The sequence below is a fragment of the Heterodontus francisci genome, chromosome 15, assembly GCF_036365525.1.
Source record: "Heterodontus francisci isolate sHetFra1 chromosome 15, sHetFra1.hap1, whole genome shotgun sequence".
In the NCBI taxonomy this organism is placed as follows: domain Eukaryota; kingdom Metazoa; phylum Chordata; class Chondrichthyes; order Heterodontiformes; family Heterodontidae; genus Heterodontus; species Heterodontus francisci.
Window position 1 is genome coordinate 103,687,966 of NC_090385.1, and position 23,882 is coordinate 103,711,847.

Genomic DNA, 23,882 nt, shown 5'->3' on the forward strand with positions numbered 1-23,882 from the left:
AGCAGAGTGAGAGGGGCTCCACATTTCATCCCCCGTCAGTAAGGACAGTATCAGCCGGGTGAGAGGGGCTCCATATTTCATCCTCCCTCAGTAAGGACAGTATCAGCAGGGTGAGAAGGGCTCCTCATTTCATCCTCTTTCAGTAAGGACAGTATCAGCAGTGTGAGAGGGGCTCCTCATTTCATCCCCCTTCAGTAAGGACAGTATCAGCAAGGTGAGAGGGGCTCCACATTTCATCCTCTTTCAGCAAGGCCAGTATCAGCAGGGTGTGAGGGGCTCCTCATTTCATCCTCTTTCAGTAAGGACAGTATCAGCAAGGTGAGAGGGGCTCCACATTTCATCCTCTTTCAGTAAGGACAGTATCAGCAGGGTGAGAGGGGCTCCTCATTTCATCCTCTTTCAGGAAGGACAGGATCAGCAGGGTGAGAGGGGCTCCTCATTTCATCCCCCCCCTAAGTAAGGACAGTATCAGCAGGGTGAGAGGGGCTCCTCATTTCATCGCCCGTCAGAAGAACAGTTTCAGCAGGGTGAGAGGGGCTCCACATTTCATCCCCCCCTCAGTCCAGACAGTGTCAGCAGGGTGAGAGGGGCTCCATATTTCATCCCCCGTCAGTAAGAACAGTTTCAGCAGGGTGAGAGGGGCTCCACATTTCATCCCCCCCTCAGTCCGGACAGTTTCAGCAGGGTGAGAGGGGCTCCACATTTCATCCCCCCCTCAGTCCGGACAGTGTCAGCAGGGTGAGAGGGGCTCCATATTTCATCCCCCGTCAGTAAGGACAGTATCAGCAGGGTGAGAGGGGCTCCTCATTTCATCCTCTTTCAGTGAGGACAGTATCAGTAGGGTGAGAGGGGCTCCTCATTTCATCCCCCCACCTACGTAAGGACAGTATCAGCAGGGTGAGAGGGGCTCCACATTTCATCCCCCCTCAGTAAGGACAGTATCAGCAGGGTGAGAGGGGCTCGATATTTCATCCTCTTTCAGTAAGGACAGTATCAGCAGGGTGAGAGGGGCTCCTCATTTCATCCCCCGTCAGTAAGAACAGTATCAGCAGGGTGAGAGGAGCTCCATATTTCATCCTCTTTCAGTAAGGACAGTATCAGCAGGGTGAGAGGGGCTCCATATTTCATCCTCTTTCAGTAAGGACAGTATCAGCAGGGTGAGAGGGGCTCCATATTTCATCCCCTTTCAGTCAGGACAGTATCAGCAGTGTGAGAGGGGCTCCACATTTCATCCTCTTTCAGTAAGGATAGGATCAGCAGGGTGAGAGGGGCTCCACATTTCATCCTCTTTCAGTAAGGACAGTATCAGCAGGGTGAGAGGGGCTCCTCATTTCATCCCCTTTCAGTAAGGACAGTATCAGCAGGGTGAGAGGGGCTCCATATTTCATCCTCTTTCAGTCAGGACAGCATCAGCAGGGTGAGAGGGGCACCTCATTTCATCCCCCATCAGTAAGGACAGTATCAGCAGGGTGAGAGGGGCTCCTCATTTCATCGCCCGTCAGTAAGAACAGTGTCAGCAGGGTGAGAGGGGCTCCTCATTTCATCCTCTTTCAGTGAGGACAGTATCAGCCGGGTGAGAGGGGCTCCATATTTCATCCTCTTTCAGTAATGACAGTATCAGCAGGGTGAGAGGGGCTACTCATTTCATCCCCCGTCAGTCAGAACAGTATCAGCAGGGTGAGAGGGGCTCCACATTTCATCCCCCCTCATTAAGGACAGTATCAGCAGGGTGAGAGGGGCTCGATATTTCATCCTCTTTCAGTAAGGGCACTATCAGCAGGGTGAGAGGGGCTCCATATTTCATCCTCTTGCAGTAAGGACAGTATCAGCAGGGTGAGAGGGGCTCCACATTTCATCCCCCCTCAGTAAGGACAGTATCAGCAGTGTGAGAGGGGCTCCTCATTTCATCCCCCCTCAGTAAGGACAGTATCAGCAGTGTGAGAGGGGCTCCACATTTCATCCCCCGTCAGTAAGGACAGTATCAGCAGTGTGAGAGGGGCTCCACATTTCATCCCCCGTCAGTAAGGACAGTGTCAGCCGGGTGAGAGGGGCTCCATATTTCATCCTCTTTCAGTCAGGACAGTATCAGCCGGGTGAGAGGGGCTCCATATTTCATCCTCCCTCAGTGAGGACAGTATCAGCCGGGTGAGAGGGGCTCCATATTTCATCCTCTTTCAGGAAGGACAGTATCAGCAGGGTGAGAGGGGCTCCTCATTTTATCCTCTTTCTGTAAGGACAGTATCAGCAGTGTGAGAGGGGCTCCTCATTTCATCCCCCTTCAGTAAGGACAGTATCAGCAGGGTGAGAGGGGCTCCACATTTCATCCTCTTTCAGCAAGGCCAGTATCAGCAGGGTGTGAGGGGCTCCTCATTTCATCCTCTTTCAGGAAGGACAGGATCAGCAGGGTGAGAGGGGCTCCTCATTTCATCCCCCTTCAGTAATGACAGTATCAGCAGGGTGAGAGGGGCTCCTCATTTCATCCCCCCACCTACGTAAGGACAGTATCAGCAGGGTGAGAGGGGCTACTGATTTCATCCCCCGTCAGTCAGAACAGTATCAGCAGGGTGAGAGGGGCTCCACATTTCATCCCCCCTCAGTAAGGACAGTATCAGCAGGGTGAGAGGGGCTCGATATTTCATCCTCTTTCGGTAAGGGCACTATCGGCAGGGTGAGAGGGGCTCCATATTTCATCCTCTTGCAGTAAGGACAGTATCAGCAGGGTGAGAGGGGCTCCACATTTCATCCTCTTTCTGTAAGGACAGTATCAGCAGGGTGAGAGGGGCTCCTCATTTCATCCCCCTTCAGTAAGGACAGTATCAGCTGGGTGAGAGGGGCTCCATATTTCATCCTCTTTCAGTCAGGACAGTATCAGCAGGGTGAGAGGGGCTCCTCATTTCATCCCCCGTCAGTAAGAACAGTATCAGCAGGGTGAGAGGGGCTCCATATTTCATCCTCTTTCAGTAAGGACAGTATCAGCAGGGTGAGAGGGGCTCCATATTTCATCCTCTTTCAGTCAGGACAGTATCAGCAGGGTGAGAGGGGCTCCACATTTCATCCCCCTTCAGTAAGGACAGTATCAGCAGTTTGAGAGGGGCTCCTCATTTCATCCTCTTTCAGTAAGGACAGTATCAGCAGGGTGAGAGGGGCTCCATATTTCATCCCCCGTCAGTAAGGACGGTATCAGCAGTGTGAGAGAGGCTCTTCATTTCATCCACTTTCAGTAAGGACAGTATCAGCAGGGTGAGAGGGGCTCCATATTTCATCCTCTTTCAGTCAGGACAGTGTCAGCAGGGTGAGAGGGGCTCCATATTTCATCCTCTTTCAGTCAGGACAGTATCAGCAGGGTGAGAGGGGCTCCACATTTCATCCCCCATCAGTCAGGACAGTATCAGCAGTGTGAGAGGGGCTCCATATTTCATCCTCTTTCAGCAAGGACAGTATCAGCAGGGTGAGAGGGGCTCCACATTTCATCCCCCATCAGTAAGGACAGTATCAGCAGTGTGAGAGGGGCTCCACATTTCATCCCCCGTCAGTAAGGACAGTATCAGCAGGGTGAGAGGGGCTCCTTATTTCATCCTCTTTCAGTGAGGACAGTATCAGCCGGGTGAGAGGGGCTCCTCATTTCATCCTCTTTCAGTGAGGACAGTACCAGCAGGGTGAGAGGGGCTCCATATTTCATCCTCCCTCAGTAAGGACAGTATCAGCAGGGTGAGAGGGGCACCATATTTCATCCCCTTTCAGTAAGGACAGTATCAGCAGGGTGAGAGGGGCTCCTCATTTCATCCTCTTTCAGTAAGGACAGTATCAGCAGGGTGAGAGGGGCTACTCATTTCATCCCCCGTCAGTCAGAACAGTATCAGCAGGGTGAGAGGGGCTCGATATTTCATCCTCTTTCAGTAAGGGCACTATCAGCAGGGTGAGAGGGGCTCCATATTTCATCCTCTTGCAGTAAGGACAGTCTCAGCAGGGTGAGAGGGGCTCCACATTTCATCCTCTTTCAGTAAGGACAGTATCAGCAGGGTGAGAGGGGCTCCTCATTTCATCCCCCGTCAGTAAGGACAGTATCAGCAGTGTGAGAGGGGCTCCACATTTCATCCCCCGTCAGTAAGGACAGTATTAGCAGTGTGAGAGGGGCTCCACATTTCATCCCCCGTCAGTAAGGACAGTATCAGCCGGGTGAGAGGGGCTCCATATTTCATCCTCTTTCAGTGAGGACAGTGTCAGCCGGGTGAGAGGGGCTCCATTTTTCATCCTCCCTCAGGAAGGACAGTATCAGCAGTGTGAGAGGGGCTCCACATTTCATCCTCTTTCAGGAAGGACAGTATCAGCAGGGTGAGAAGGGCTCCTCATTTTATCCTCTTTCAGTAAGGACAGTATCAGCAGGGTGAGAGGGGCGCCTCATTTCATCCTCCCTCTGTAAGGACAGTATCAGCCGCGTGACGGGCTCCTCATTTCATCCTCCCTCAGGAAGGACAGTATCAGCAGGGTGAGAGGGGCTCCTCATTTTATCCTCCCTCTGTCAGGACAGTATCAGCAGGGTGAGAGGGGCTCCTCATTTCATCCCCCTTCAGTAAGGACAGTATCAGCAGGGTGAGAGCGGCTCCTCATTTCATCCTCTTTCAGTCAGGACAGTATCAGCTGGGTGAGAGGGGCTCCATATTTCATCCTCTTTCAGTCAGGACAGTATCAGCAGGGTGAGTGGGGCGCCTCATTTCATCCTCCCTCTGTAAGGACAGTATCAGCCGCGTGACGGGCTCCTCATTTCATCCTCTTTCAGTAAGGACAGTATCAGCAGGGTGAGAGGGGCTCCACATTTCATCCTCTTTCTGTAAGGACAGTATCAGCAGGGTGAGAGGGGCTCCTCATTTCATCCCCCTTCAGTAAGGACAGTATCAGCAGGGTGAGAGGGGCTCCTCATTTCATCCCCCGTCAGTAAGAACAGAATCAGCAGGGTGAGAGGGGCTCCATATTTCATCCTCTTTCAGTAAGGACAGTATCAGCAGGGTGAGCGGGGCTCCATATTTCATCCTCTTTCAGTCAGGACAGTATCAGCAGGGTGAGAGGGGCTCCACATTTCATCCTCTTTCAGTAAGGACAGTATCAGCAGGGTGAGAGGGGCTCCATATTTCATCCCCCGTCAGTCAGGACGGTATCAGCAGGGTGAGAGGGGCTCCTCATTTCATCCTCTTTCAGTAAGGACAGTATCAGCAGGGTGAGAGGGGCTCCATATTTCATCCTCTTTCAGTCAGGACAGTGTCAGCAGGGTGAGAGGGGCTCCATATTTCATCCTCTTTCAGTCAGGACAGTATCAGCAGTGTGAGAGGGGCTCCATATTTCATCCTCTTTCAGCAAGGATAGTATCAGCAGGGTGAGAGGGGCTCCACATTTCATCCCCCATCAGTAAGGACAGTATCAGCAGTGTGAGAGGGGCTCCTCATTTCATCCTCTTTCAGTAAGGACAGTATCAGCAGGGTGAGAGGGGCTCCATATTTCATCCTCTTTCAGTCAGGACAGTGTCAGCAGGGTGAGAGGGGCTCCATATTTCATCCTCTTTCAGTCAGGACAGTATCAGCAGGGTGAGAGGGGCTCCTTATTTCATCCTCTTTCAGTGAGGACAGTATCAGCCGGGTGAGAGGGGCTCCTCATTTCATCCTCTTTCAGTGAGGACAGTACCAGCAGGGTGAGAGGGGCTCCATATTTCATCCTCCCTCAGTAAGGACAGTATCAGCAGGGTGAGAGGGGCACCATATTTCATCCTCTTTCAGTAAGGACAGTATCAGCAGGGTGAGAGGGGCTCCTCATTTCATCCTCCCTCAGTAAGGACAGTATCAGCAGGGTGAGAGGGGCTCCATATTTCATCCTCCCTAAATAAGGACAGTATCAGCAGGGTGAGAGGGGCTCCATATTTCATCCTCTTTCAGTAAGGACAGTATCAGCAGGGTGAGAGGGGCTCCTCATTTCATCCTCCCTCAGTAAGGACAGTATCAGCAGGGTGAGAGGGGCTCCATATTTCATCCTCCCTAAATAAGGACAGTATCAGCAGGGTGAGAGGGGCTCCATATTTCATCCTCTTTCAGTACGGACAGTATCAGCAGGGTGAGGGGGGCTCCTCATTTCATCCTCTTTCAGTAAGGACAGTATCAGCAGGGTGAGAGGGGCTCCTCATTTCATCCTCCCTCAGTAAGGACAGTATCAGCAGGGTGAGAGGGGCTCCATATTTCATCCTCTTTCAGTAAGGACAGTATCAGCAGGGTGAGAGGGGCTCCTCATTTCATCCTCTTTCAGTAAGGACAGTATCAGCAGGGTGAGAGGGGCTCCATATTTCATCCTCCCTAAATAAGGACAGTATCAGCAGGGTGAGAGGGGCTCCATATTTCATCCTCTTTCAGTACGGACAGTATCAGCAGGGTGAGGGGGGCTCCTCATTTCATCCTCTTTCAGTAAGGACAGTATCAGCAGGGTGAGAGGGGCTCCTCATTTCATCCCCCCTCAGTAAGGACAGTATCAGCAGTGTGAGAGGGGCTCCACATTTCATCCCCCGTCAGTAAGGACAGTATCAGCAGTGTGAGAGGGGCTCCACATTTCATCCCCCGTCAGTAAGGACAGTGTCAGCCGGGTGAGAGGGGCTCCATATTTCATCCTCTTTCAGTCAGGACAGTATCAGCCGGGTGAGAGGGGCTCCATATTTCATCCTCCCTCAGTGAGGACAGTATCAGCCGGGTGAGAGGGGCTCCATATTTCATCCTCTTTCAGGAAGGACAGTATCAGCAGGGTGAGAGGGGCTCCTCATTTTATCCTCTTTCTGTAAGGACAGTATCAGCAGTGTGAGAGGGGCTCCTCATTTCATCCCCCTTCAGTAAGGACAGTATCAGCAGGGTGAGAGGGGCTCCACATTTCATCCTCTTTCAGCAAGGCCAGTATCAGCATGGTGTGAGGGGCTCCTCATTTCATCCTCTTTCAGGAAGGACAGGATCAGCAGGGTGAGAGGGGCTCCTCATTTCATCCCCCTTCAGTAATGACAGTATCAGCAGGGTGAGAGGGGCTCCTCATTTCATCCCCCCACCTACGTAAGGACAGTATCAGCAGGGTGAGAGGGGCTACTGATTTCATCCCCCGTCAGTCAGAACAGTATCAGCAGGGTGAGAGGGGCTCCACATTTCATCCCCCCTCAGTAAGGACAGTATCAGCAGGGTGAGAGGGGCTCGATATTTCATCCTCTTTCGGTAAGGGCACTATCGGCAGGGTGAGAGGGGCTCCATATTTCATCCTCTTGCAGTAAGGACAGTATCAGCAGGGTGAGAGGGGCTCCACATTTCATCCTCTTTCTGTAAGGACAGTATCAGCAGGGTGAGAGGGGCTCCTCATTTCATCCCCCTTCAGTAAGGACAGTATCAGCTGGGTGAGAGGGGCTCCATATTTCATCCTCTTTCAGTCAGGACAGTATCAGCAGGGTGAGAGGGGCTCCTCATTTCATCCCCCGTCAGTAAGAACAGTATCAGCAGGGTGAGAGGGGCTCCATATTTCATCCTCTTTCAGTAAGGACAGTATCAGCAGGGTGAGAGGGGCTCCATATTTCATCCTCTTTCAGTCAGGACAGTATCAGCAGGGTGAGAGGGGCTCCACATTTCATCCCCCTTCAGTAAGGACAGTATCAGCAGCTTGAGAGGGGCTCCTCATTTCATCCTCTTTCAGTAAGGACAGTATCAGCAGGGTGAGAGGGGCTCCATATTTCATCCCCCGTCAGTAAGGACGGTATCAGCAGTGTGAGAGAGGCTCTTCATTTCATCCACTTTCAGTAAGGACAGTATCAGCAGGGTGAGAGGGGCTCCATATTTCATCCTCTTTCAGTCAGGACAGTGTCAGCAGGGTGAGAGGGGCTCCATATTTCATCCTCTTTCAGTCAGGACAGTATCAGCAGGGTGAGAGGGGCTCCACATTTCATCCCCCATCAGTCAGGACAGTATCAGCAGTGTGAGAGGGGCTCCATATTTCATCCTCTTTCAGCAAGGACAGTATCAGCAGGGTGAGAGGGGCTCCACATTTCATCCCCCATCAGTAAGGACAGTATCAGCAGTGTGAGAGGGGCTCCACATTTCATCCCCCGTCAGTAAGGACAGTATCAGCAGGGTGAGAGGGGCTCCTTATTTCATCCTCTTTCAGTGAGGACAGTATCAGCCGGGTGAGAGGGGCTCCTCATTTCATCCTCTTTCAGTGAGGACAGTACCAGCAGGGTGAGAGGGGCTCCATATTTCATCCTCCCTCAGTAAGGACAGTATCAGCAGGGTGAGAGGGGCACCATATTTCATCCCCTTTCAGTAAGGACAGTATCAGCAGGGTGAGAGGGGCTCCTCATTTCATCCTCTTTCAGTAAGGACAGTATCAGCAGGGTGAGAGGGGCTACTCATTTCATCCCCCGTCAGTCAGAACAGTATCAGCAGTGTGAGAGGGGCTCCACATTTCATCCCCCGTCAGTAAGGACAGTATTAGCAGTGTGAGAGGGGCTCCACATTTCATCCCCCGTCAGTAAGGACAGTATCAGCCGGGTGAGAGGGGCTCCATATTTCATCCTCTTTCAGTGAGGACAGTGTCAGCCGGGTGAGAGGGGCTCCATTTTTCATCCTCCCTCAGGAAGGACAGTATCAGCAGTGTGAGAGGGGCTCCACATTTCATCCTCTTTCAGGAAGGACAGTATCAGCAGGGTGAGAAGGGCTCCTCATTTTATCCTCTTTCAGTAAGGACAGTATCAGCAGGGTGAGAGGGGCGCCTCATTTCATCCTCCCTCTGTAAGGACAGTATCAGCCGCGTGACGGGCTCCTCATTTCATCCTCCCTCAGGAAGGACAGTATCAGCAGGGTGAGAGGGCCTCCTCATTTTATCCTCCCTCTGTCAGGACAGTATCAGCAGGGTGAGAGGGGCTCCTCATTTCATCCCCCTTCAGTAAGGACAGTATCAGCAGGGTGAGAGCGGCTCCTCATTTCATCCTCTTTCAGTCAGGACAGTATCAGCTGGGTGAGAGGGGCTCCATATTTCATCCTCTTTCAGTCAGGACAGTATCAGCAGGGTGAGAGGGGCGCCTCATTTCATCCTCCCTCTGTAAGGACAGTATCAGCCGCGTGACGGGCTCCTCATTTCATCCTCTTTCAGTAAGGACAGTATCAGCAGGGTGAGAGGGGCTCCACATTTCATCCTCTTTCTGTAAGGACAGTATCAGCAGGGTGAGAGGGGCTCCTCATTTCATCCCCCTTCAGTAAGGACAGTATCAGCAGGGTGAGAGGGGCTCCTCATTTCATCCCCCGTCAGTAAGAACAGAATCAGCAGGGTGAGAGGGGCTCCATATTTCATCCTCTTTCAGTAAGGACAGTATCAGCAGGGTGAGCGGGGCTCCATATTTCATCCTCTTTCAGTCAGGACAGTATCAGCAGGGTGAGAGGGGCTCCACATTTCATCCTCTTTCAGTAAGGACAGTATCAGCAGGGTGAGAGGGGCTCCATATTTCATCCCCCGTCAGTCAGGACGGTATCAGCAGGGTGAGAGGGGCTCCTCATTTCATCCTCTTTCAGTAAGGACAGTATCAGCAGGGTGAGAGGGGCTCCATATTTCATCCTCTTTCAGTCAGGACAGTGTCAGCAGGGTGAGAGGGGCTCCATATTTCATCCTCTTTCAGTCAGGACAGTATCAGCAGTGTGAGAGGGGCTCCATATTTCATCCTCTTTCAGCAAGGACAGTATCAGCAGGGTGAGAGGGGCTCCACATTTCATCCCCCATCAGTAAGGACAGTATCAGCAGTGTGAGAGGGGCTCCTCATTTCATCCTCTTTCAGTAAGGACAGTATCAGCAGGGTGAGAGGGGCTCCATATTTCATCCTCTTTCAGTCAGGACAGTGTCAGCAGGATGAGAGGGGCTCCATATTTCATCCTCTTTCAGTCAGGACAGTATCAGCAGGGTGAGAGGGGCTCCTTATTTCATCCTCTTTCAGTGAGGACAGTATCAGCCGGGTGAGAGGGGCTCCTCATTTCATCCTCTTTCAGTGAGGACAGTACCAGCAGGGTGAGAGGGGCTCCATATTTCATCCTCCCTCAGTAAGGACAGTATCAGCAGGGTGAGAGGGGCACCATATTTCATCCTCTTTCAGTAAGGACAGTATCAGCAGGGTGAGAGGGGCTCCTCATTTCATCCTCCCTCAGTAAGGACAGTATCAGCAGGGTGAGAGGGGCTCCATATTTCATCCTCCCTAAATAAGGACAGTATCAGCAGGGTGAGAGGGGCTCCATATTTCATCCTCTTTCAGTAAGGACAGTATCAGCAGGGTGAGAGGGGCTCCTCATTTCATCCTCCCTCAGTAAGGACAGTATCAGCAGGGTGAGAGGGGCTCCATATTTCATCCTCCCTAAATAAGGACAGTATCAGCAGGGTGAGAGGGGCTCCATATTTCATCCTCTTTCAGTACGGACAGTATCAGCAGGGTGAGGGGGGCTCCTCATTTCATCCTCTTTCAGTAAGGACAGTTTCAGCAGGGTGAGAGGGGCTCCTCATTTCATCCTCCCTCAGTAAGGACAGTATCAGCAGGGTGAGAGGGGCTCCATATTTCATCCTCTTTCAGTAAGGACAGTATCAGCAGGGTGAGAGGGGCTCCTCATTTCATCCTCTTTCAGTAAGGACAGTATCAGCAGGGTGAGAGGGGCTCCATATTTCATCCTCCCTAAATAAGGACAGTATCAGCAGGGTGAGAGGGGCTCCATATTTCATCCTCTTTCAGTACGGACAGTATCAGCAGGGTGAGGGGGGCTCCTCATTTCATCCTCTTTCAGTAAGGACAGTATCAGCAGGGTGAGAGGGGCTCCTCATTTCATCCTCTTTCAGTAAGGACAGTATCAGCAGGGTGAGAGGGGCTCCTCATTTCATCCTCTTTCAGCAAGGACAGTTATCAGCAGGGTGAGAGGGGCTCCACATTTCATCCTCTTTCAGCAAGGACAGTGTCAGCAGGGTGAGAGGGGCTCCACATTTCATCCTCTTTCAGCAAGGACAGTATCAGCAGGGTGAGAGGGGCTCCTCATTTCATCCCCCCCCCTCAGTCAGGACAGTATCAGCAGGGTGAGAGGGGCTCCTCATTTCATCCTCCCTCAGGAAGGACAGTTTCAGCTGGGTGAGAGGGGCTCCACATTTCATCTTCCCTCAGTGAGGACAGTATCAACAGATTCGCCAACTCAATGTGTCTCCAAATCTGCGCCCATCTGCTTTGTACAGCTCAATCCCAAAATGGGTAACACATTAACCAATAACTTTTACTGTCTTCCTGGCATGGGTTGATGAGGCTGTGCTGAGTGATAAAATATAGATTTTTTTATGTATAGATACAGTACTGAAACAGGCCCTTCAGCCCACCGACTCTGTGCCGTCCAAGAACCATCCATTTATACTAACCGTACAGTAATCCCATATTCCCTGCCACCTACCTACACTCGGGACAATTTACAATTTTCAATTTATCTATCACCTGCAAGTCCTTGCTTGTGGGAGGAAACCGGAGCACCCGGCGCACACCCACGCGGTCACTGGAAGAACTTGCAAACTCCGCACAGACAGTACCCAGAATTGATCCCGGGTCGCTGAAGCTGTGAGGCAGCGGTGCTCACCACTGTGCCGATTATGAAACTGTTTGAATTGAGTAGTGTTAGTAGTGTTGTTTAAGTGTGGAAGAGGTTCTCTTGTATTCTGTAGTAATAACCAACTAATTTATGTTGTTTAGCTTAACTGTTTCTTTCAGTTCTTCATTACGTATGAACAGCTCAGAAAGCTCCCTGTCTAACAGTGTTACTCTCGACAAACTGTATTTGACGCTTGCACTGCTGCCTGACATTTGTTTGTTGACAGGAGGGATGTCTTCACCCTGTTGCCTTTTCTTCCACCCTTGCCTTAGGGTGGTGCATGAATGTTGCTGCACTTGACTTCAAATGCGCAGCGGTCGATTACTCTCGCTTTCCGGAAACTTTGGAAAAGATCAGATTCCTTTTGCAGCCCCAGTTGATGGTGATACTGTCCAATTAGAGTCAGCTTACCAGAAGCAAGTGAGGGTGCTAGCCTGCACTCAGCCATGTGTGGGGTTTGGAGTGCACACACACACACACACACACACACACACACACACACACACACACAGACACACAGACACACACACAGACACACACAGACACAGACACACACAGACACACACACACACACACACACAGACACACAGACACACAGACACACAGACACACAGACACACAGACACACAGACACACAGACACACAGACACACAGACACACACACACACACACACACAGACACACACAGACACACACAGACACACACACACAGACACACACACTTAGACACACACACTTAGACACACACACTTAGACACACACACTTAGACACACACACTTAGACACACACACTTAGACACACACACTTAGACACACACACTTAGACACACACTTACACACACACACACACACTTACACACACACACACACTTACACACACACACACACTTACACACACACACACACTGGATGAATGTGGTGGCTAATTATAAACAGTCCTTTTGCAAGTCCCTGGCCCACATATCAGGTTGTTATCTATGGTCTCATTTATGTGCATACACCTTAAGATTCTAATTTCTGATTCAGTAGTTATTCACCAATGAGATGACAGCTCTAAGAACGGTGGTTCCCAGACCTCTGGACCCATGAAGTGCCAACCAGACAAAAATGTATGGATTAAAGTGTGTGTTTCTGGGCCTTGGGGGCACTTAGCTACATCCTGCACAATGTAACGTGGGTTTCCGGGACTCGGGTCCCTCACCCACATCCCGCACAATGTAACGTGGGTTTCCGGGATTCTGGTCCAATCACATCCCGCACGATGTAACGTGGGTTTCCGGGACTCGGGTCCCTCACCCACATCCCGCACGATGTAACGTGGGTTTCCGGGACTCGGGTCCCTCACCCACATCCCGCACGATGTAACGTGGGTTTCCGGGACTCGGGTCCCTCACCCACATCCCGCACGATGTAACGTGGGTTTCCGGGACTCGGGTCCCTCACCCACATCCCGCACAATGTAACGTGGGTTTCCGGAATTCTGGTCCAATCACATCCCGCACGATGTAACGTGGGTTTCCGGGACTCGGGTCCCTCACCCACATCCCGCACGATGTAACGTGGGTTTCCGGGACTCGGGTCCCTCACCCACATCCCGCACGATGTAACGTGGGTTTCCGGGACTCGGGTCCCTCACCCACATCCCGCACAATGTAACGTGGGTTTCCGGGATTCTGGTCCAATCACATCCCGCACGATGTAACGTGGGTTTCCGGGACTCGGGTCCCTCACCCACATCCCGCACAATGTAACGTGGGTTTCCGGGATTCTGGTCCAATCACATCCCGCACAATGTAACGTGGGTTTCCGGGATTCTGGTCCAATCACATCCCACACGATGTGACGTGGGTTTCCGGGGCTCAGGTAGAGGCTTGCTACCCGACCCAAACCTGATGACCTGTGTCTGGTACGGGTCGGTCCAGGCCCATCTTCCGGAACCGATTTTCGGGCTCGGGCCGAGTCCAGGTCGTGCTCAGGTCGGGCCGGGCACACACACTAAGTATTCTGCTGGTAAGTATTAAAAATAAAAAAACTTACCTGAGCTGGGAGACCGGGATGAAACTGAGTCTGCGCAGTGAGCGAGTGACGTCACTATGCGTCATCGCGCATGCGCTGCAGCTTCATGCAGGTTCGGTGTCAGGTAAGTAAAGGGATGGTTGGGTCGGGCGTGGGACAAAATCGTAGGGGGTTGGGGTTGGGTCCACTGTAGTTCAGGTTGGGTTCTTTTTCCCGACATAAAAGAGAGCTCTCGGCTCAGATCCCTCACACACATCGCGTATAATGTAGAGGGTTGGTTTTTGGGACTCTGGTCCCTCAGCCACTACGTATAGGGCAGGTTGCTGGGGCTTGGGCCCTGTGGCCACATTACGCACAATATAGAGGGTGAGTTGGTCCTGCTCAGGCCCTCTGCCACATTCCACACGATGTTGATATGATGCCAAATGAATCAGTAACATGGAATCTATATTCTTCTTTGTGCCAGTTGCAATTTGAGACTTTCCAAAAGTTGAGACCAAATTGTTTGAGAAAAGAGCATTTGAAGTGCATTTCATAACTGGTGTCATCATGTCATGGCTCAGCTTCTGTTTGATACTGTCACCACACAGCTTGCATCATTAAGCTGCTTTTCAGAACTTGAAGTTAAAAGATTCCTTAAAAAGAATAAGTAATCTACCAAATTTGCACCAAAACTTCACTTCTGAATCTGCTGTTTGCATGTTCCTGAAGATTAAATCTTGAGGCTCGTTTAGCCTGTCTTTAATGTGATTCATTCCAAATTGTTGCTGTAAGTGTGATGGTTTAGATTTGGATTTAGAACCTTTTTCCCTCATCTGATTCATAATGTTGGGGTTTTTGACAGTGTAGATCAAGTTAATGGGCACTCTTCATTATGTACATTCAGCAGAGCAGCACTGCAATGGGAAATGGACAGCGGCCTGGGCACAAATGCTTCCCCCGCTAAGATCTTTGTTTTGCCCACTGTCCATCTTTTGGGTGCACTGCTGATTACACAACACTGGCAGAGGGGCTGACAGACGTCCCAGTCTCAGAGCCTCTGCTCATATTGCAGTGTGATTGTGACTAGGAATTGTTTACAAGCTTCTTGTGGTCATCCTTTTGTGCTGCCTGTTGCAGAAAAACAGAGTTTCCATTCGGTGACTGACTCCATATCAGACTTTCAGCAGTGTTTCAGTAACCTTTCCAGATGCAACTTTAATAATCAAAAACTTGAGATTCTCAAGTTGTTGTACAAGTGTTTAAACCCGCTCATGACTGAGCCTGGGGCAATCTGCGAGCATTCATGGCTACTTGCTTATTTCTGGGGTTTAATATATGAACTATACTGTCAGTTGCTGTGTGCCAACTGGTGCCATTGGAGGCTGTGAAGGTTCCCTCTAGTATTTCAGACCATGTAATGGCAGTGACATTGCTTGGGTCTTCCCTTGGACACTTTGTCCTGTCTGGATCATGTTACCAATCAGATTGGGTGCAGTGCAAGTGGGTTATAGGTCAGAAGTTGCTGCAGTGCAGCTGTTCATATAACGTAGTCTCTCAATCTTATTCAGATTTTTTTTTACATTCTTTCCTGGGATATAGATGTCTCTGGCAAGGCCAGCATTTGTTGCTCATCCCTAAAATTGTCCTTGACAACTGAGTAGCTTGCTAAGCCATTTCAGAGGGCAGTTAAGAGTCAACCACATTGTGGTGGGTCTGGAGTTGCATGTAGACCATACCAGGTAAGAATGGCAGATTTCCTTCCCTATAGGGCATTAGTGAACCAGATGGGTTTTTACAACAATCAATGATAGTTTCATGGCACCATTACTGACTAGCTTTCAATGCTTTTCAAGTGAATTTAAATTCCACCAGCTGCTGTGATGGGATTTAAACCAGTGTCCCCAGGGCATTAGTATGGGCCTCTGGTGGGCTTACTAGTTCAGAAACATTATCACTATACCACCATCTCCCCATTAAACACAGTACAGGAGGCTGGGTAATCCTGTATAGACACAGTTTAGATTGAATTATCAGAATGTTTCTCAATATTTATTGTATTTGAGACTGAAAGCTGGTGCTGGAAAGAATGAGCACTGGTTAAATCAATACAGCACAGGCTATTTTAGAAGCAGAGTTGTAATGTGTGGGTGGCTATTTAATCCACCAGTTTGAGATATTTATAGGCTGGTAGTTTATGTGAAGGTCTTGTGCGTTTTGGGATTGAACATATAATCTGATTTGCTGAGGTCAATCTGTATAACTTGTCATTGTGTAACATAAAAATAATGAACACACAATGCTTTTCCACATTAGTGGGTGGTCTTAAACTAATTTCTAATTCCCTGAATATCATAGGTGCAGCAAAGACTACAAGAATATTATCAGACAGCACCCTTTCACCGCCCCCCCCCCAATTTCCGAAGCCTGGCTCCCTGTCGGTTGCTGTCCAATAAATATAGAGAGTAGGAGTAGGCCGTTCATTATGATCATGTCTGATCATCCAACTCGGTAACCTGTTGCCGCTGTCCCCCCATATCCTTTGATCCCTTTCGCCCCAAGAGCTATATCTAACTCCTTCTTGAAAACATACAATGTTTTGGCCTCAACTGCTTTCTGTGGTAGCAAATTCCACAGGCTCACCACTCTCTGGGTGAAGAAATTTCTCCTCATCTCAGTCCTGAAAGGTTTATGCTGTATCCTTAGACTATGACCCCTGGTCCTGGACTACCCCACCATCGGGAACATCCTTCCTGTATCTACCCTGTCAAGTCCTATTGGAATTTTATAGGTTTCTATGAGATCCCCCTCACTCTTCTGAACTCCAGAAAATATAATCCAAACGGACGCCATCTCTCCTCATATGTCAGTCCCGCCATCCCAGGAATTAGTCTGGTAAACCTTTGCTACCACTCTCTCTATAGCAAGAACATAAACATAAAGGAATCAGAGACAGCTCAATACAGCAGATGTGTAATGTTCCTTGGTACCAAGATAAGCTAACAAATTGTTTATTATTTAAATCAAAGCTAACATCATCTTAACTGCCCACAGTCTCAGACCCCATTTTTAACTTGCATGAACACACTATACTCTACTCTGTATTCTGGGTGGGGGACTTCAATGTCCATCAGCAATAGTGGCTTGGTAGCACCACTACTGACCTAGCTGGCCGTGGCCTAAAGCAGCTAGCTGCTATACTGGGTGTGCGGCAGGTGGTGAGGGAACCAACAAGAGGGAAAAACATACTTGACCTCGTCCTCACCAATTTGCCTGTTGCAGATGCATCTGTCCATGACAATATTAGTAGGAGTGACCACCGCATAGTCCATGTGGAGACAAAGTCTCGCCTTCACATTGAGGATACCCTCCATTGTGTTGTGACACTACCACTGTGCTAAATTGGTTAGATTTCGAACAGATCTGGCAATGCAAATCTGGCCATCCATCATGTGCAGCAGGATTGTCCTTGACCACAATCTGAAACTTCATGGCCTGGCATATTCCCCACTCTACCGTTGCCATCAAGCCAGGAGGCCAACTCTGGCTCAATGAAGAGTGCAGGAGGGTATGCCAGGAACAGCACCAGGCATACCTCAAAATGAGCTGTCAACCTGGTGAAGCTACAACAAAGGGCTACTTATGTGCCAAACTACGTAAGCAGCAGGCGATAGAGCTAAGCAATCCCGTAACCAATGGATCAGATCGAGGCTCTGCAGTCCTGCCACATCCAGCCATGAATGGTGGTGGACAATTAAACAACTAACTGGAGGAGGTGGCTCCACAAATATTCCCCTTCTCAATGATGGGGGAGCCCAGCACGTCAGTGATAAAGATCAGGCTGAAGCATTTGCAACAATCTTCAGCCAGAAGTGCCGAGTTGATGATTCATCTTGGCCTCCTCCTGAAGTCCCCAGTATCACAGATGCCAGACTTCAGCTAATTTGATTCACTCGCGTGATATCAAGAAACGACTGAAGGCACTGGATGCTGCAAAGGCTATCGGCCTTTACAATATTCCGACAATTATAGTGGAGATCTGTGCTCCAGAACTTGCCGCGCCCCGAACCAGGCTATTCCAGTACAGCTACAACACTGGCATCTAACCGGCAATGTGGAAAATTGCCCAGGTATGTCCTGTACACAAAAGGCAGGACAAGTCCAACCCGGCCAGTTACCACCCCATCGTTCTACTTTCAATCAGTAAAGTGATGGAAGGTGTCAACAACAGTGTTATTAAGCGGCATTTGCTTAGCAATAACCTGCTCAGTGATGCTCAGTTTGGGTTCCGCCAGGGCAACTCAGCTCCTGACCTCATTACAGCCTTGGTTCAAACATGAACAAAAGAGCTGAACGCGAGGTGAGATGAGAGTAACTGCCCTTGACATCAAGGCAGAATTTGACCAAGTATGGCATCAAGGAGCCCTAGCAAAACTGAAGTCAATGGGAAACAGGGAAAACTCTCCACTGGTTGGAGTGCAAAGGAAGATGGTTGTGGTTGTTGGAGGTCAATCATCTGAGCTCTGGGACATCACTGCAGGAGTTCCTCAGGGTAGTGTCCCAGGCCCAACCATCTTCAGCTGCTTCATCAATGACCTTCCTTCAATCATAAGGTCAGAAGTGGGGATGTTCGCTGATGATTGCACAATGTTCAGCACCATTTGCGATGACTCAGATACTGAAGCAGTCTGTGTAGAAATGCAGCAAGACCTGGACAATATCCAGGCTTGGGCTGATAAGTGGCAAGTAACATACATGCCACACAAGTGCCAGGCAATGTCCATCTCCAACAAGAGAGAATCTAACCATCTCCCCTTGACATTCAATAGCATCACCATTGCTGAATCCCCCACTATCAACATCCTAGGGGCTACCATTGACCAGAAACTGAACTGGAGGAGCCATATGCATACCTTGGCTGCACGAGCAGGTCAGAGGCTAGGAATCCTGCGGCAGGTAACTCACCGCCTGACTCCCCAAAGCCTGTCCACCATCTACAAGGCACAAGTCAGCAGTGTAATGGAATACTCTCCACTTGCCTGGATGGGTGCATCTCCAACAACACTCAAGAAGCTCGACATCATCCAGGACAAAGTAGCCCGCTTGATTGGCACCCCATCCACAAACATTCACTCCCTCCACCACTGACGTACCACGGCAGCAGTGTGCACCATCTACAAGATGCATTGCAGCAATCCTTAGACAGCACCTTCCAAACCCGCAACTTCTACCAACTCGAAGGACAAGGGGAGCAAATGCAGGGTAACACCACCACCTGAAAGTTCCCTTCCAAGTCACACACCATCCTGACTTGGAACTATATTGCCATTCCTTCACCAAATGTGTCAAATCCTGGAACACCCGTCCTAACAGCACTATGGGTGTACCTACCTCACAAGGACTGCAGCGGTTCAAGAGGCAGTTCACCACCACCTCAAGGGGATTTGGGGATGGGCAATAAATGCTGACTTGGCCAGCGATGCCCACATCCCATGAATGATTTTTTTTTTTAAAAATGACAAGTTTTTCTAACTTTTTTCTGTGGAGAAATGGTCAAAATCTGGCTGAGATGCTTGAAATGTATCTGCACAGTTAAAGGGAAATGGAGTCATAGACACAACCAACTGAATCATGAAAAGGACTGATATTTCTTCATCAGTAACGGCTAAGACGACATTAGCAGCAGCTATAGTATATTTCAATGTCTGGGACATTGTCCATCAATTCCTTCTTACTGCTTTAACTCAATGTTTGAGTAATTTCACTGGTCACAAATGGTGATTTCAACTGGTAATTGAACAGTTGCCCATACGATAATTATATATAACCATTTAATGTGAAGAATAAAAATCATTGTGTTGTGATTTCTCTTTCTTTAAAATTTCTACCCCTTTTATTTACTGTAAGATTTGAACAAGAGTCGCAAGTTATTCAAAAGGGTTGTTAAAAGTGGTTTATAGATGAGTGACAGTTCAAATGCGACACATAATCAGGATAGACCTAGTAGACATACAACCCGTAACAGATGAGTGTGGTTTACCAACCCTGGAACGGACGGCCGGATGACAATAATTTATTTTTCTTCCATTGTGTCACAAACTGGCTGAGATGTTAAGTCAAAGTTAGAATGAGTACAGCATCTCATTTACTGATTAGGCACCCTACAGCCTGCCAGACTGAACATTGAATTCAATAATTTCAGAGCATGATGGGCCCCCCTTTTTATTTTTATTTTGTTGTTTTTTATTTATTTGTTTTATTTTAGTTTGTTTCTACTGTGCCTACCCACTGTTTTTTTTCATGTTTGTACTTTTTCTGTCAATTAACACCCTCTCTGCAGTAACGCTTTGTCTTGCACCACACCATTAAAATACCGTTTGCATTCATTCTGCTAATAATTTACAGCATTTTCTTTATACCACTGCCAACTAAATGAGTTAACATAGCTAAATTCGTGACAAAGCATCGGTGATAACATTATTTTCCCCAAAATATGTATAACGTTTAGATGATAAGGTTGTAACAACAAACTCCATCTAAAGAATCTAGCATTTCGGTTTTTAAACTTTTCCACAAGCCTTAATGGGTTATGGTCAGTGTATATTAGTATTTCTTTATAGTCCTGGCAGACATATACTTCAAAATGTTTGAGAGCCAGCAACAGTCCTCATGTTTCTTTTTCCGCAGCAGAATACTTTTTTGATGGCAATTTAGTTTTCTTCAAAAGTACCCGACTGCCTTCTCTATGCCCGATTCGTCATCCTGCAATAGGACTCCAGCAACTCCCAGGTCGCTAGCATTGATCGCTATTTTAAAGGGTTTAGCGAAATTTGGAGCAGCCAACACTGGTTCATTTGTTAAGATTGCCTTTCGCTTTTCAAAAGCTGCCTGACATCCATCTGACCATACTGCTTTTTTTTTTCATTTTTTGTAGCAAATCAGTTAAATGGAGCAGCCACAGTACTAAGATTCCATACAATTTTCGTTTAAAAACTGCACAACCCTAAAAACCTCTATTTCCCATTAAGATTTAGGGACAGGGAACTCCATTAAGGCTTGTACCTTTGCCATTTTTGGCAAAACCTGTCCTTGCCCCACTATGTGTCCGAGGAGTGTTACTCTTGCTTTTCTAACTTCGCTTTTTGTCAGATTTATCACAAAGTCCATAGCTTATGACTTTTTAAACAGAATTTTTAGCTGGTTTAAGTGTTCTTGCCAAGTGTTACTGTATATTAGTACATCATCAAAATATACTACACAGTGAGAACACCTGATTCATTAATCTTTGAAAAGTGACTGGGACATTTTTTAGCCTGAATGGTATCACCTGTCACTGATGAAGACCGTTAGAGGTGTTTCAAAAGCTGATATCTTTTTGGCTCGAGGAGTCAGTGGAACTTGCCAGTATCCCTTTAACAAGTTGATCTTGGTAAGAAACCTAGCACTGTCCACTCTGTCGATACAGTCTTTTAAACGCGGAATTGGGTAGGAGTCTGCCTTTGTTACCACATTGACTTTTCTATAGTCGAAATAAAATCGGGTTGACCCGTCAGGTTTAGGTGCGAGAACTATTGGTGAATTCCAGCTGCTTTGACTAGGTTCAATCAAATTGTTTTCCAGCATGTACTGGATCTCTGCTTTCACTTGGGCCTGTTTGTCTGGAATCATCATGTGTGGCTAAGGTTGTGCATCCTGGCTTATCCCTACAAACTCTTCTAAATGTTGTGAAAAGCCTGGTTAGGTGTTTACATTGTTTTGCCTCTAAGTGCAAAAGCATGTTGTCCAATTTTCCTAACTATTCTGTATTCGCTAATCTGATAGCTGGAGATTCAATCTGAGAATTTTCTAGGCCTCCTTCTGCCTCATCCTCACTATCCTTTTCCTTCTCAAAAGTCCCAATTACCTGACATATCCTCCTCCCTGCGATAATATTGCTTTAACATATTGATGTGACACAACTAGTTCTTCCAGCGCTCAGGGATGTCAATCAAGTAATCTACCTTACCCACTCTTTTGATCACTCTGTATGGGCCACTGAACAATGCTTTTAATGGTTCTCCCTGTAATGGTAACAACATCAATACTTCATCACCTGGTTGAAAATCGTGGGCTTTTACATTTTTGTCTGCCCATTTTTTCATGTTGGCTTGGGATGCTTTAAGGTGTTCCTGAGCCACACTGCAAGCTTTCATAAGCCTTTCTCAGAAGACAGCTACATCGTCTAACATCGAAGATTTATTCTTTTGTTCCAAGAATCTGTCTTTTGAGTTTCAGAGGACCTCTTACTTCATGTCCGTAAACCAATTTGAAAGGATTGAAGCCTGTAGACTCATTCAGTGAGTCTCTGGTGGCAAATAAAAGAAAGTCTAGTCCTTTAACCCAGTCATGTGGATATTCTTGACAGTATGCTCGAATCATTGTTTTGAGAGTTTGGTGGTATCTCTCTAAAGCTCCCTGTGACTGTGGGTGATATGCTGAAGATTTCAACTGTCTAATGCCCAAATTGCCCATGACTTCTTGAAATATCTTAGACATGAAATTAGAACCGTGATCCGATTGAACTTCAAGTGGTAACCATATCCTGGCAAGAATCGGGTTAACGTTTCTACTATTTTAGCAGTAATTGTCCTCAAAGGAATGGTCTCTGGAAATCGAGTAGCCATATCCATGATAGCAAGTATGTACTGATGTCCCGCTTTTGTTTTTGGCAAGGGTCCTACACCGTTTACCAATACCTTGCTAAATGGTTCCTCAATCACTGGTATGGGAACTAGTGATGCTGTTTATATGGTAGGTTGCACCATTTGACATGTATGGCATGTCCTACAAAATTGTCTCACGTGCTTTGTAAGACCTGGCCAGTAACAATGTTGGCTTATACATGATTTGGTGTTCCGAATTCCCCGATGTCCTGCAAAAAGAATGTCATGTGCTAATTTTTTTAATCCATGGCAATTTTAGGTGGTACCACTATCTATTCAACAACTATCCAGTCTTCGTCGATGAGGTGGTCTCCATTTCCTCCTCAAAACCCTGTTTGCCATAAAATAGCCAGAACTGCTTTCGCCTCAGCTTCTGTCAGAGCCATGTGTGCTATTTGGATCCACTTGCTGTGCTGCAATGATAGAAGATCTGTTAAACATCTCATTTGGATTATCTAAATACCCAAATATGATTTCAGATACTTGGCTGTTTGTTTGTGGTACCACTTTTACTCCGACAATGGATCCTGTTTAGCCATTGCTCGGGTAACTATGCATGCAGGAAATAATCCTGGAACTTGTTCCTGGAATGGCTTCATTTCCCTAACTTCAGTTGATTCCTCTGTAATCGTAGGAGAAACTGATACTTTTGTTCCAGCCAAATCATTTCCTAGGAGTGGATCAATTTGCTATACTGGCAAACTGTGGACAACTCCCACAGTTACTATCCCAGATATTAGGTCACTTTCTAGGCATACTTTATATAAAGGTACGGGTATATACTCCCCTCCAATTCCATTAACTAAAACTTAAGCGTTCAATGCACTCTCTGGTGGAAACGTTATATCTTACCCAGCAAGAGAGTTTGGGTTGTTCCTGTATCCTTGAATATAATGATAGGTTTTCCTGCCTCACTTACAGGATATGGAGTTACTTTCCCCTTTGACAAAAATTCATTATAACGTTTGGGTATCTTATTCTTAACCTCTACTCTCTCTTTAGTTTTTGTATCTGGTTTAACTGCTGCCATTAAGCTATAGCCTGATCTGCTATACTCTGAATCAGAGTCTTTTTCTCTACCTCAGCTTTGCGTACCCCAACAAGTCCTATGGGTTTACCTTGCAATTTCCAGCACTCTGAATGAAGATTACCTGTTTTGTTGCAATGATAACACTTCAGCTTGCGAACCTCATTTCTATCTTCATCACCTTCATTTCTGACCTGAGGAGGTGATCCTGGGGCATTCCCAGCTGTTCCTTCTTGTCCCTGGCTACTTGCCTTCCTTTCACTCTCCCACTTTCTGTCCTTCTAGGGTTTAAGGGGGTGACAGACAAAGGTTTTGGCTTATTCACAAGCTCAAAATCATCAGCAATTTCCGCTGCTTGCCTAGCTTTCAAAACTTTCAGGTTATCTATGAGTTCTAACTACTGAAGGAATGGAGTTTTTAAATTGTTCTAAGAGAATCAACTCTCAAAGGTTCTCATATGTGTTTTTTATCTTTAATTTTGACCATTGGATACAGGCATTAATTTTCTTTACC

General features: G+C 47.9%; 1 protein-coding gene across 1 annotated transcript in view; it reads left to right on the plus strand.

Annotated features, from left to right (window-relative positions):
• The window catches only part of LOC137377822 (kidney mitochondrial carrier protein 1-like), a 211,028-nt gene extending 191,524 nt beyond the window's left edge, over window positions 1–19,504 (plus strand). Inside the window, exon 10 of the mRNA XM_068047902.1 lies at window positions 11,765–19,504. Coding sequence (XP_067904003.1) covers window positions 11,765–11,806 — 42 coding nt within the window. The 3' untranslated portion in view covers window positions 11,807–19,504. The remainder of the gene's footprint in view (window positions 1–11,764) is intronic.
• Window positions 19,505–23,882: the final 4,378 nt, after the last annotated feature.